A 14,866-nucleotide genomic window follows, 5' to 3' on the forward strand; every position below is an offset into this window, starting at 1 on the left:
GACCTGAGCTGAAGGCAGCACTTAACCTACTGAGCCACCCAGGTGACCCCTCTTCTTTTTTGAGTAAGCTCTAGGTCCAACATGGGGCTCAAACTCATGACCCTGAGATTGGGTCGCATGCTCTACTAAGGCAACCCAGCACCCCCAAAACAGCACTTTTCTCAACTGCAGCAAGAACCACAAGACACAAGTTATGTTGGTGGGATCGTGTGACTTTTAATTCTTATCTTACTAATGTTTTACAGTAAGTGTGGGTAGTAAAGACAGGGATGGAGTGAGGGAAAGGAAGAAGAAAAAGTATCTTTCCAGTTCCTCAAACAATTGAAGCAGGTGCTAGGATAAATAAGTTCGGTAAAAGCGTCGCACCCTATCATAACAGAACTTTGAATGGAGGTGTGTGACAGAGACACAGCAACTCTTTAGGTCTCTTGGAAGTGACTGTGGGAAAGAATTAATGCTACATCAAACTTGGCACATGTGGACGACAGGGCGATGCAGCGGCTACACAGTTGGGCAGATGAAAAGTTGGCTCTCCAGAATGGACTTGCTAGCACATGAATAGAAGCATGTGAGCCTCTTCTCTAGTCTTGAGTGTCACTATCTCTCCAGGAGGGGAAGGAGACCCTACCAACCATGTAGCTATGGGGAAAGTCTGGAGCAGGATGCTTAGAGAAAAGAGAAAGATTTCCTTTTGTTTGCTGGTGGTGTTAATTGACCAGAGGTGATTTCTTTTACTTTTGGGCGGTAGCCTTGTGTCCTGGTGATAGCATAATTATACTTAGCACTCTTAAAAGGCATAGGAGAGTGAAAGCAAGGCCTTGTGAAGACCTAGACAATGGGAAACGGGATTCCTGGGTTCTAAGGGTAAAGGGCATGATAGAGCTAATTCTAGATCACCACAAATGAACTCACACAGATCAATGAGACCTTGGCTTTTTCCATTCACACAAATACGCCTCTTCTAGCTTATACTACTAAATCTAAGGTCAGCTTAATCACAGCTTGGGGGACTATTACTGTGTTTCTAAAGTTAAAGTGAATAGCTACATTCTTAATACTTTTTTTTTCCTAATTAAATGGATTTGAATAAGCTGAAAGCCTAAAATCTAGGGATTCTTTTCATCATTTGTTGGGGACAACCCTTAAAACATATCACTGCCATTTTTCTTTACTTATAGAATTGGAAGGACGTGAAATGGGCAGGGAGAAGTCATTACACGAATCACAGAAATGTTCAACATGCATCTAATTTTACCATTGAACAAAGAGAGCTAAAGGGGGTAAGTTCTTTACAGAAGAACCTAAATGTGTTTAAGGGGGGAAGAATACTACACTAGCCTTTTTTTTTTCCTGAATGGAAGAAAAGGATACATGAAATTGTGAGGAGAGGAAGTGTCCATTAAACAAACACCCATCACTTGTGAAGCAGTTTTATCAGAGTGGCGTCTAATGCGGGCCATTGGTTTATCTTTGGCAGTGATCTGATGGTTTGGGAACCTAGAGTGAGACTATATAGCTGGATAAGATCTGGGCATAGTGAGCGAACATTAAGTTTTAATTTCAATTCACAGCAAATGATGATGATCACAGATTTAGCACCGTAGTTTGTACTTCCTCTGTACCTGAATCATCTAACGCTGTGAAGCCTGAGCTTTAGGTGAGAAAGCTGAACTCTTAGATAACTCCTCTGTGATTGCTCTAGGGCTGCAGTTTGCTCCAACCTACGGGGTGGTTTTCTTATTAGAGAAAGTATTCAATGCTAAATAGGAGAGACTGAAGCCTTGAAGACATTTTACAGTGGTGACAGGTGTTTTGGTTCAGGAATAGGCTCTTTAACAAGTCAAGTGCATATTATCCCCTCTTAAGCATTAACTTTTTTTTAAGCAACATAATTATATTTTTTGGCTTGAAGTGGTGCTTTCTTCTATAATTGATTTCTCCGTTTTCTTAGTAGATATTACTGTCTCCTCCAGTATTTCTTCAAAACTTTCCCCTATCTGGGACGTTTTCTTAGAGGCTGCCTTAGAAGCCTCTTCCTCCTCCTCCTCCTCTTTCTTAAGAGACAGCCCAGTGGATGAGACTTTGGAGGTTGTAGAACTGAGGATTCTAGGTGGGAGCAGATAAACTGGATTGGGGGGTGGATTCAGCCCTGAAATGCTTAATCCACTGGTGCTAAAACGTGTCTCTTCACCTTCCAGCAGTTTCCTGTAAATCCAACAGAGAAAAAGTCTTAGGAAGTCAACTAGTAACTTTTTAAAAAAAAGAACTTAACCCTCCAGCTCCTATTCATTTTAAAAGATTTCATAAGACTGCTGTTTCTCATGAGGTTGAGACCAATAAATATTGATTTCTAATGTTCAAAGACATGGAGTTTATCCAGCACATGCATACACATCTGCATGTGTAGATGCACATCTACTGTATGAGTGCATCTTTAGCATCAGCTGTGTTTAAAGCACTGTCAAAGGGAAATCTAATCACAAATATGTTCAAAAAGGAATTTTTGTACAATTCCCCTTAGTCTCATCACACCCATTTTTGGCACTGAAGAGTCTACAAAGCTCTAGGGAGAAGTTTACTAATCAAAACCTTAAGTGCAACAAGGATAAGGAGGTAAAAAGTCCACAGAGGAGGAAGGAACTGCCTAATTCAGCCTGAACTTCAGAATTGTGTTTTTTCAATGTAGAGGAGCACAAAAGGAATGGAACTAGCAACTTCAAAAACTAGTGAATGCAGCTGTTTCCAATAACAGACTTCTTCTCAGCCTAGCCTAACCAGCATGGTAAGAGTGGCCCCAATGCCTTGTTTCTCATATCTCTAATAATTTTTATCATCTCTTTAAAATCAGAAACTCAAGACACTATCAAATACTCTTGGAGTTTTGTTTTGAAGAAGTATACATAATGTAAAAGAAAAAAAATCTCAGATCTGGACTGAAGTTGAGCTCTTCCATTTACCAGCACTGTGACTTAGAATAAATTACACGGTAAATCTGTGGTTCAGGTTTCCTCTTCTGCAAAAAATATGACTGGATACCTAGATAATTTAAATACATATCTACTATAGTGCCTGGCACACAGTAGCCATTCAAAAAACAGTAGTTACTGTTATTACCTTTTTTCTTAAGGTAAAAGTTCACTTGAACATTGCATGAGTAGAAATCCAGAGGTATACCTCCTCTGTTAGAATGTTCTATGTTGTATCAACCCTATTTTTAAAAGATTGTGATGGGTTCTATTTCAACCTATGGATACTCACGTTATCTCCTTAAATCCTAGCAGAGGTAAGTAGACTACTCTAGGACTAGTTAGGTGAAGTATAAACAAGTTGAGGGACAGAAGAGTCAGCTCACCTGGAAGGCACTAGGGATGTCTTTCCTCATCCCCTCTTACCCATCAGAAATCAGAGAGACTAAAACCACCTATCCACTAATTTGGGTAGTGTTGCCCCAGGTGACTGGATCTGCTTGGGTGAGCATGCCCTTTGAAATACCTGTAAGCTGCTATCTCAATATCAAGAGCCATTTTGACATTGAGCAAGTCCTGGTATTCCCGAAGGTGGCGTGCCATCTCACTCTTGGTGTTCCTCAGATCATTCTCCAGCTGCCCGATGCTATCCTGAAAAGTGACATATTCAACATATTTGAACCAGCTGAAATTTAGTCAGATTTCCACAAAACAAGTATTCTCAACCCTGACTACACATTAAAAATCCAGGCCTGTCCCCCAGCCCAGATTCTGATTCATTTGTTCTGGGGTGGGGCCTCAGCATCTGCACTCTTTCCTAAGGTCCCTAGGAGATTTGGATGTATGGTAAGGGTTGGGACCTTCGACTGTGTGGCACATGGTTCTTGAACGAACATCATGGAGATATTTTCCTCTCTCTCTTTTTAAACTTAGACCTAAAGCTAATACTACACTGTATGTTGACTGAAATTTAAGTAAAAACTTCAAAAAACAAATAAACTTACTTCTCATCCCTCCCTTGCTTACTGTATTGCTTCTGAATAATTCAGTTGTTACATGTCCTTTCCAAAACCCAAAGCCCCAGGTTAGGAGCTTAGATTCAGAAGATTCCAACTGTGAAAAGCACAGAGAGGACAGCAAGTCTTCTCTGTCTCTGTTCGTTTTGATGGTTTCCTGGAAGCCTGCTGCTCAATTACCCTACCGAGAGCATTTCACGGGACAGATTACAGAGGAAGCAGAAATACTCCATGGAATTTCTTTAACCCAAGTGGCAGATTGAAATTATATTTTTAAAAAAGAAACTAATGGGGGGATCCCTGCGTGGCTCAGTGATTTAGCGCTTGCCTTGGAACCGGGGTGTGATCCTGGAGCCCCGGGATCGAGTCCCACATCAGCCTCCCTGCATGGAGCCTGCTTCTCCCTCTGCCTGTGTCTCTGCCTCTCTCTCTCTCTCTCTTTGTCTCTCATGAATAAATAAATAAAATTTAAAAAATAAAAAAAATAAAAAATAAATAAAAAAGAAACTAGGGACCCCTGAATGGCTCAGTAGTTGAGCCTCTGCCTTCGGCTCAGGGCGTGATCCTGGGATCCAGGATTGAGTCTCATATCAGGCTTCTTGTATGGAGCCTGCTTCTCCCTCTGCCTATGGTCTATGCCTCTCTCTCTCTCTCTCTCTCTCTCTCTCTGATGAATAAATAAAATCTTTTAAAAAATAAATAAATAAATAAGAAACTAGAGGACACCTGGGTGGCCTGGTTATTTGGGCAGCTGGCTCTTGATTTTGGCTCTGGTCATGATCTCTGGGTTGTGAGATCAGGCCCTGCATAGGGCTCCTTGCTCAGTGCATAGTTGGTTTGGGATTCTCTCCCTCTGCCCCTCCCCTCCACTTGAGATCCTGCTCATTCTCTCTCTTAAACAAACAAACAAATAAATAAAATCTTTTAAAAAACTAAAAATAAATAAAAAAGAAACAAGGTCCATATAATAGTTTTGCTCCAAATTCTTTCAGGTGCAAACCCAATCACAGAAAAATAGCTTTACATTTAAAAAAAAAAAAAAATATATATATATATATATATTTATTTATTTCAGAGACACAGAGAAAGAGAGAGAGAGAGAGAGCGCGAGTACATGAGTGGGAGGGGCAGAGGGAAAGGGAGAGAGAAACTCAAGGTAGACTCCCTGCAGATCACACAACCCTGAGATCACCACCTGAGGAGGAACCAAGAGGCTTAACCGACTGTGCCACTAGGTGCCCAAAAAATAGCTTTAGATTTCTGATTCTTGAGCAGCCAGAGGGGCTTTTAAACATTTTTTTAAAGATTTATTTAATTAGTTTAGAGAAAGAGAGTGTATGCATGTGTGCACACACAGAGGGGGAGGGGCAGAAGGAGAGAATCTTCAAGCCAACTCCTCACTGGGTGCAGAACCCAACTCTGGGTTCCATCCCACGATCCATGAGATCAGGACCTGAGCAGAAACCAAAAGTTGGAGGTTTAACATAATGAGCACCCAGGTGCCCCCAGAGGGTCTTTTAAAAACACAGCAGATCCTTGTTCTCCTGCTTGGAACCCTCTAACAGCTATTACAATAAAGTCCAAATTCCTCAGCATGGCCTATACTACTTCCTTTGCTCCAAGTGCTTCAGCCTTCTCTTTTGCTCCTTAAAGTTACCAACTTCATTGCTGTCCCAGACCCTTTAGACTAGTTACTTCTTCTGTTTGGAATGCTCTGCAGTGGGTCTTCTGTGGCCGACAGAGTCATCGAAGATTCAGGGCAAATGCCCTCTACCCGGTCTTCTTTTGTGTCTAACTTAAGTACCCTTTCCACACTGATCTAGCATGCTATTTTACCTCAAGCCAGGGCAGTGGGTAGCCCATAAAGGGGCTTTGTGCAAATGAGAAACAAGCACCTCTGGTGGGAGGACAAATTAGAAGAAAGCACATACTTGCACAAGTGGCCACTCTGCTCTCAGCTATTATCATTACCTGAAACTTTCTCGTTCATTTATTACTTGACTAGTTTCTTTTCTTTTTTTTTTTTTTTTAGATTTATTTATTTATTCATTCAGAGAGAGCGAGAGAGAGGCAGAGACACAGGCAGAGGGAGAAGCAGGCTCCATGCAGGGAGCCCGATGTGGGACTCGATGTGGGACTCGATCCCGGGTCGACAGGATCACACCCCGGGCTGCAGGCGGCACTAAACCACTGCGCCACCGGGGCTGCCCGACTAGTTTATTTTCTGTCATCTTCCTCTATCTCATGCTTTTTCAACCTAGGCACTGTTGACATTCTGGGCTGGATAATTCTTTCCTGGTGGGGGGGGGGGGTTGTCCTGTGAATTGTAGGATGTTTAGCAGCATCCCTGACCTCCACCCATTAGTAGCACACACCCTCCCTCCCAGTTGTGATAACCAACAATGTCCCAGACATTGCTAAAGGTCCCCTGGAAGGCAAGTCACTCCTGTCAGAGAGCTACTGCACTACAATGTAATTTACATAGAAACAGGAGCTGATTCTGTTTGGTTCACCTCTGGAAGCCCAGATCCTAGCACAATGCACACTGCAGATGCTCAGTGAGTAACTGTTAAATGAATGAATGGTGTGCTACATGAGCACTTCTTTTCCTCTGACTTAAAAAGATATGAGCAAATAATGCATATAATTTAGTTGCAGGGGATCCCTGGGTGTCGCAGCGGTTTAGCGCCTGCCTTTGGCCCAGGGCGCGATCCTGGAGACCGGGGATCGAATCCCACGTCGGGCTCCCGGTGCATGGAGCCTGCTTCTCCCTCTGCCTGTGTCTCTGCCTCTCTCTCTCTCTCTGTGACTATCATAAATAAATAAAAAAATAAAAAATAAAAGTAGTTAAGCTAATTTAAAAAAAAAATAATTTAGTTGCAACCTTGTCGACACAAAGAGCACAGCAATTTACAATAATTTTTGTGAAGTGGAGACATAGAAAACTATCAGAAACCTCAAGAAGTGAGTGAGTGAGGGGCCCTTGTAATTTCCTGTGTGGGGATGATGACATGATGGTTGAAAACAGGGCTGCTAACATCAGAGGGTGCAGACTTCCAAATCAAGAGAACCTGCAGAAAGAATAGAAATTCATGCCTCCTACCTGTTCTATAAATATTGACAGGAATGCTGCAAAGGAGAGACTCAATTAACTGATGGGTGCAGAGCAAGGAGTGACAAGCAGCAGGGAAAATACATATTACACGGACAGTGATGGAAATATTCCAAAACGTGTTCAGAGATCATAAGGGCTTCAAATGATTTTTTTTTAATTTTATTTATTTATTCAGAGAGAAAGGCAGAGACATAGGCAGAGGGAGAAACAGGTTCCCTGCAGTCTCTCCTATGCGAGACTTGATCCCCCATCCCTGGACCCAAGATCATGCCCTGAGCAGAAAGCAGATGCTCAAGTGCTGAGCCACCCAAGAGCCCTGGGCTTCAGATGATTTTTACCAAAAATGTTACTTGATAGTTGTTACTTGAGGTTAAACTAACCTACAAGCAGGTCTGCTAGTGATGCACCTAGGGATAAGGGACACAATATTACTGTGGCAAAGGGAAAAGGAAGATGACTTCTCCTTATGCAAAGGACAGGAGAAATGAGATCTGAGAAAAACAGGAGGATTGCATCAGGACCTTTGGGTTGCATTTCTGGCCCTGCCTCAAATATCCAACATACCTCAGTTAGTTTTCTGTGTTTTAGTTTCTTCAAAATTTCCATTTCTACATATGGAAAATTATAATGTTTATTCTTTTCTGAGGTATTCTGAGATCCTCAAGTTAGGATTCCAATTTAAGGTACCTCATATGATCATAGAAGTCCATTATCTGTTAAATTAGATAATGGGCATTAAAACAGCACTTGTCACATAGAAATTGCTCAATAAATTGTTAAGATCATACCATGTGACTTATACCTTTTTTAATCATATGGACAAATTAATCATGAGCCCACAACCCCTTGGATTACTTAGGAAAGCAAAGCAGCATATAATAAAGCTTTAATATTAGTTGAAGGCACATTCCTTTAAGTACCAGGTTAAATGATTATTATTTTATTTTATTTTATTTATTTTATTTTATTTATTTTATTTTATTCTATTTTATTCTATTTTATTTTTTTTTAAGATTTTATTTATTTATTCATGAGAGATAGAGAGAGAGAGGCAGAGACACAGGCAGAGGAAGAAGCAGGCTCCATGCAGGGAGCCTGACGGGGGACTCGATCCCAGGTCTCCAGGATCACGCCCTGAGCTGAAGGCGGCGCTAAACCGCTGAGCCATCCGGGCTGCCCTAAATGATGATTTTAAATAAAAACCTTTCTAAAAGGGCTTGTACCATTTAAAAAATATATTATTTATTTAAATAATCTCTACACCCAACATGGGGCTCTAACTCATGACTCTGAGATTAAGAGTGGCATCTTCCTCTGACTGAGCCAGCCAGGTGCCCCAGAGGTGTTGTACCATTCTTAATTGGAACAAACATAACGCAACCTTTCTTAGCAACTACAGATTATGATAACGATCAATTATTTTCCTGTCTTTTATCTTTGAGGTCAACTGAGGTGTATCAGATTGTTTATTTCTACCTAATGGCTCCCAAAGAACAGTGTTTGCATTAGTGCTTGCCACTTACTGGTTTTCTTTGTTCTGAAAGTTGAAATAGGGCAGCCCAGGTGGCTCAGCGGTTTAGCGCCTTTAGTGCCGCCTTCAGCCCAGGGTGTGATCCTGAAGACCTGGGATCCAGTCCCATGTCCCTGCATGGAGCCTGCTTCTCCTGCCTATGTCTCTACCTCTCCCTCTCTCTCTCTGTGTGTGTCTCTCATGAAAAAATAAATAAAATCTTAAAAAAAAAAAAGAAAGTTGAAATAATGCTACTCATTCTTGATGATGTCTGACTCAGTTGGTCCTTCTTCTCTACCTTGCAGCATGCTTGAAACTCAGAAGACAAAGCACTTTAGGATCATGTAAAGCAAGAATGAATAAATTAGGAGCATCAGAGGGGTCAACTTCCCAATATGTGACCTGGACATGGAGGTTTTGTCTCATCAGCAGCATAAGGTCCTTTTTAAGACAATATTTTTGTTTCAGAGCTGTGTTTGCTGAATAAGAGGTTGTTGGGAGCTGAGTTCTAGATAGAGGATATTTCTTTGAATGTTTACATTACACATTTCACACATCTAATTTATGGGTCAGAGTAGACAAAAAGCATGACTTTGCTCCTTTTGGAAGGAATTGGGCTGACTGCTGACCATTGCTCTTCAATGTCTAGTCCCTTTGTTTGTGCTCTCTTCCCCCCACCAGACTGTCTCACATTGCCCTTCAAAAGCCCTGCCAAAGATGGCCTCCAGCTGGAAATGTGAGCAGAACACTGCAGTCTGCCCCCTCCCCCAACCACGCAGCTGCTGCTGGCTTAGCCTGAGGGAATGGCAGAGGCACTCCCAGTTCCAGCTGGGGTCTCTCCTGGAGTAGCAGCTAAGATGAGTGCTGAACATCTTCCCAAGGGCTGGAAGGATGCAGGCCAGGAGGAAGAGAAAAACATGGCCACACAAGCATCTGCAGTGGAGAAAAGGAACCACAAACAGTGCTATGGATTTCATCACTTTTAGGAGCCCTCAGGCAGGCCAGTGGTAGTAGTGAGTGCAGCACAGTCTGAATGAAAGGGCCCATCCAGAATGACCGGGTGAGGAGAGAGGACTTTTATATGTGTACCACCTATATGCCTTATTCTCCTTCCTGTCTTCGCTTTCTTTCTTTCTTTTTCCCTGCCATACTTTAAAATCTTGCATTAGGGGGATCCCTGGGTGGCGCAGTGGATTAGTGCTGCCTTCGGCCCAGGGGTGTGATCCTGGGGTCCCGGATCGAGTCCCGCATCAGGCTTCCTGCATGGAGCCTGCTTCTCCCTCTGCCTGTGTCTCTGCCTCTCTCTCTCTCTCTCTCTCAAATTTGTTTATTTAAACAAATAAATCTTTAAAAGATATATAAAATAAAATAAAATCTTGCATTATATGAGCTGGTTTATATTGTGAAATGAGGTTTAGGTTAGCGCACCCCAAAATCAGTCTGAGGAACAATAGGATGCAGCGCTTTTGCATATTCCTGGGCCGTACCTGTCATCTACTGAATCTCGATCATTGGAAATAAGCCTGAGAATCTTTTTTGTTAAGCCCCCAAGTGATCTTGGTGGATCCATGGGTTTAGGAATGACAAGTTTAAATTTATTTCTGTAAAGGAGCTATCAAGGTGGCGTTGGTGACAGTAATACAATAAGACAGGGAGGAGCAAAAACAAAACAAAACCAAAAACATATAGAAGAGTTGAAAAGAAAAAAGGACCAAATGTAGTTTCTTTTTGAATTCTAATTTCATAGATAAATCAGACCATAGATTTATATGCAGCCAGTGTCACCCCCAATCTCCAAGGGGCCAGCTATTTCATTAGGTTGTATTCCAATCTCATACCAGAGAGAAAGCAGACTTGGCTCATCTCCCTGGGGAGCATTAACTAATGGGGAGCTTGATTGTTCAGCAAGGACTTTCAAGGAAAGCTGCAGCTTTCCAAGACTGACCATAGTACAGGGCCAGGGCCTCTAGTATCCTGCAAAAACACTGTTAGGCATCTTTGGCAGAACAGGGCCTCTAGGGTGGTAAAGCAGTTATACAGGAACCAGATTTGCCCTGGGCCAGAAATGGAAAAGGGTTCAGCTACAGTGGGTGGCTACATTTGGCTTTTGAAGACAACTAGCTCAAGCTCTTCAATTTCACCTGTCGCCTGATTTGGGTTCTCTCATATATCATTGTGTACTCACCATGTCACCTTGAATCATTCTTTACCCTTTCAAAAGTGTAATAAGCTTTCTGCCCTTGAATAGGCTGTCAGCATTCTGGGCAGGGAAAATGTGACTTTAATGGGGCCTTCCTCTGCCTCTGAGAGGGTGGAAAGCTTGCAAAGGAAAATAGGCCTATCACTAATCTCTGAAGCAGAAGAAAGAGAACAGCCTCCCATAACTGCAGTGAAAGGGGAGGGAGGAGGGAGAGAGAGGGCAAGAAAACAATAGCGGAATCTCACCATGCAGAGGGAGGCTTTTCATCTTGGCCAGTAGAACTAAAATTGTTAGAGAAAACAGCCAGAGGATACTCTTGTGACTTTAGGCCTTCAGGATAAGCAGGTGAGGATGTGAGCCCTTCCCCAGACTGAAGTCCCAAGGGGTAGGAAATAGCTTTATGTTGTCTCATCTGGTCTTCCATTCCACCAGCAGGCCCACTGAGGTTCTGAAGGCTAATGCTGATGGGGGCAGCACTGCAGAGCTGCAGATGCCGCAGTTTCTGTAGGGTTTTTGTTTCCTGCAGACTGTGTCTGGATGACCCTACTATTGTCTAACACTGAAAGCCTTTTAAAGCAAACAAAACAACTCAGATGATATTGTCACTACCTCTTAGAAGATAGGGTCATACCAAGTAAACAGAGGGTATGGCAAAGCCCAAATCTGATGGCAGCTACAGGTAAGTTATCCTTTTTTTGTAGAAATACTGGGCTAGCCCTTCAGAAGACCACCTAGCTCATCTTTTGAGGGTGCTAGAACACATGAAGTCTCAGTTAACTAAATGTGATTAATTCAATCCATGGAGGAGCTAGGCCAAAAAGTGAAAAATTCAAGTTATAGCTTTTTTTTTTTTAAACCAAGTTACAGCTTTTGAAGCAGACTAGAGGTGGACCGTAATTCCAAATAACCAAAACAAATGGTCCAGGCAAGCTTTCTTCCTTTAGCAAAGGGGACAATTTATAATGGATAACAAATACCTGCACTCCAATAATCATTCTTTAGCTGCAGGCTAAAATAGTACTTTTGAGGTTTTACTCCTTTCTTGGTTCTATTTTTTTAATGTTCCCAAACCCTATTAATTCCATCAAGAGTAAACTTCGATCTTGGCTAGAACGAATTATTGCAAATTTTTGCATTATTATCATCCTACCCAAAGGAGCTTTGATTGGACCTTGAAACTGAACCACCCTATTCCTTTCTTTTCTCCTGCCTCTGTCCTCTTTGTGGTCATAAGCCCAGAATGCCCTATATAGTAAAACTGAAGATGCAGCGGCCTTTGTTTGGAGAGGAAAGGAAGAAAGATCTAATCAATACTTTCATAGGAGCTTAAAGGACACACAAAAAGGAAAAAAATAAGTAGCCTATAACAAAGATAGAATCACCCATCGCTGTGATTTATCACATGCATTGAGGATGGAAAATTGTTAAGGAGACGTGAATTTTCAGGTGGGACCTCAATGCTGCTGAGCATATTAAGTGTTCTTTGCTCAATGCTAAGCCATCCATGATAGTGAAAATTGATGCTGTCCATGAGGTGACCCTTGATTGCAGGTAGCCAAGACTGTTGTGAGGGTGTTGCAGAAGAAAAAGAAAAAAAAAAAAGCCGAAAGCAGTTAATTGCCTAGAGAGTCATAACTAGGGCATGAGACAGGAGACGCTTCTTTTCTGAGATGGAAAGAAGTTTAGATCAGCACCGAGGACAGCGCCCTGACCATTCTCACTTGCTAAGGGGTAAAAAGCTTTCTTTAGAAAGAAATATCTCCAGTAGGTAGACAAGGTAACTCAGTGTGTGCGTGCGTGCGTGTTGGGAGGGGAAGAGGTAGAGCAGAGCGGCTGTAACTAGCCCAATCACTCAGCTCCTTGGCTCCCAATCTCTACTCTTTTGAAGGCGAAAGTCAAGAACCCTTCCCAGTTCAGTCCAGCGTTCTCTCTAGCACAGACCATACTTCATAAATATCAATTCCCGGGTGCACAGAAAGCCTTTCAAAGTCAACCAAACAATCCAGACAGGAGAGACAGCACTGCAACATGAGAGGCTGTAACCCAGCTGCACTGGGTTCACTCCTACTTTTGGTGGGGGGCTGTTTTTTAAGTCGCCAGGATGTTTATGTCCACTAGCGGGACATAAGGAAGCATTCATTAGATTTCTGGACTCTGTAAAACATAAGATTAAGGGTTTTTGTTTTGTTTTGTTTTCTAGAAGGGCCCGGACAGGGATATGACATGACGGGCAGGGAAACAGGGTGACCAGGGCTCTGAAAGGTGTGGACTCCAGGGCTTTTTGTTTGCCAACGCCTCCAGTTGGGGCTCCTCCTCCCTTCCCCTCCCCTCGGTTCCTAGGGAGAGTGCAGGTAGGTGGGGGAGAGGGCAGGGCGCCCCTCCCTTTGCAGCGTTCCAGCCCTTACCTGGTAGCTAGCCACCTCTGCGCTGTGCCGCTCCTCCAGCTCCAGGATCTGCCTCTCCAAGGACTCGTTGGCCCCACGCAGCCCCTCAATCTCGATGGTGCGTGCCTGCAGCTGGCGCCGGTACTCGTGAATCTCCTCGCGGCTCGCCCGGATGGCCTCGGTGCTGCGCGCCGCCTGCTCGTTCAGGTTGGCAAACTTGGACTTGTACCACTCCTCCGCTGACTGGAGGTTCTTGGCAGCCAGGGACTCATACTGCGCTCGGATCTCCCTCAGCGCCGAACTCAGGTCTGGTTTGGCCACAGCCACGTCCACCTCGGCCGCGGCCTGCGACGACGCCTGCAGCGTGGCCAGCAGCTCGGCCACCTCCTCGTCGTGCACCTGGCGCACGAAGGCCAGCTCGTCCAGCAGCGACTCCACCTTCTTCTCCAGGTCCAGGCGGGCCAGCGTGGCGCCGTCCACGTCGCGCTGCTGCGCCTTCAGGGCGCGCTCGGCGCCTTCGCGCCCGCGGCTCTCCTCCTCGCAGCGCGCCCTTAGCCGCTGCACCTCCTCGGCCAGCCCGTCGCGTTCCAGCAAGGCCTGCGCGCGCGCCGAGCTCGCCTCCTCCAGCTGCGCGCGCAGGTCGCGCAGCTCGCGCTGGAAGAGCTCGCCCACGCGCGACGGTTCGGCGTGGCGCTGCCGCAGCGCGGCCAGCTCGGCCTCGAGCGCGCGGTTCTGCGTCTCCAGCTGGTGCACCTTTTCGATGAACACCGCGAAGCGGTCGTTGAGGCCTTGCAGCTGCTCCTTCTCGTTGGTGCGGATGATCTTGTACTCGTTGGTGCGCGCCGCCGCCTGACTCAGGTCCAGCCCGTCGGACGCCGGGGTCCGGCGATAGGCCAGGCCCAGGCCGAGCGACGCGGCCGAGGAGCAGGCGGCCGAGGAGGCCACGTTGCAGCGGGACAGCGACTGCGAGCGGAAGCCACCCGCGCCCCCGGCGCTGGAGAGGCGCGAGGACAGGCGAGAGCCATCTCCAAACACCTTGCGGTAGGAGGAGGAGGCGCACAGGTAGTGCTCCGAGCCGAAGCTCATGGTGCCGGGACCAGGGCCGGGAGGACGGCTGCGGCGGACGACACGCGCCAGAGGAGAGGTGCGCCAGCCGGGGCGCGGCTGGGCGGTGTGCCCCGGGTTTTAAGGCGCCGGGGCTGGGGCGGCGCGTTGGGGGCGGAGCTCCTGCTCCGGGGCTGGTGGAGAGAGGGAAGCGGGGCATCCAGGAGCGGGGGCGGGGAAGCGCAGAGACTACTGCAGCTGCGCGCGCCGCGGACCTGGGGCGCCGAGACAAAGCGATTTGCGTGGGAGCCGCTCCCTGCCCGCCGCGCCCCTCCCCAAGAATCGTGTGGCTTGGAAGTGACTTGAGTGGAGTGGCGCCTAAACGACCGGGGCTTTCCAGCCGCAGACCACCGGGCCCTGTCGCCTCCCTTAACCCTGTCCTTTTTGCCCCCTTTAACCCACCCGGAGTTACGGTTTTCCGGGAGGTGACCCGTACGCCCGCCCGTCCCTCCCTGGGAGCTCCTGAGGGTGAAACCCTGTTTTTCCAGTTACAGTGGGGACTTTGTCTCTTCCCTCAGGCTTTGTCCCTTTCCTCAGCCAGCTCGGGGTTCCCAGGGGGTAGAGTGGGTCT

The 14,866-nt window shown here is 45.6% G+C and overlaps 2 protein-coding genes across 2 annotated transcripts in view; one reads left to right on the forward strand and one right to left on the reverse strand.

The window, feature by feature from the left end:
• Positions 1–191: 191 nt before the first annotated feature.
• INA (internexin neuronal intermediate filament protein alpha) lies at positions 192–14,375 on the reverse strand. Its single transcript, XM_077877808.1, has 3 exons — positions 13,213–14,375; positions 3,493–3,617; positions 192–2,205 (listed from the first exon to the last, which is right to left on the reverse strand). The coding sequence occupies exons 1-3, from the start codon at positions 14,275–14,277 to the stop codon at positions 1,893–1,895; spliced, it is 1,503 nt and encodes a 500-aa protein (XP_077733934.1). The 5' UTR covers positions 14,278–14,375; the 3' UTR covers positions 192–1,892.
• The window catches only part of NT5C2 (5'-nucleotidase, cytosolic II), a 146,561-nt gene continuing 145,876 nt past the window's right edge, over positions 14,182–14,866 (forward strand). The window contains exon 1 of the mRNA XM_077877801.1: positions 14,182–14,335. The gene's annotated coding sequence lies outside the window, so the exon portion shown is untranslated. The remainder of the gene's footprint in view (positions 14,336–14,866) is intronic.

The sequence above is a fragment of the Canis aureus genome, chromosome 29 (genome assembly GCF_053574225.1).
Source record: "Canis aureus isolate CA01 chromosome 29, VMU_Caureus_v.1.0, whole genome shotgun sequence".
Lineage (NCBI taxonomy): Eukaryota > Metazoa > Chordata > Mammalia > Carnivora > Canidae > Canis > Canis aureus.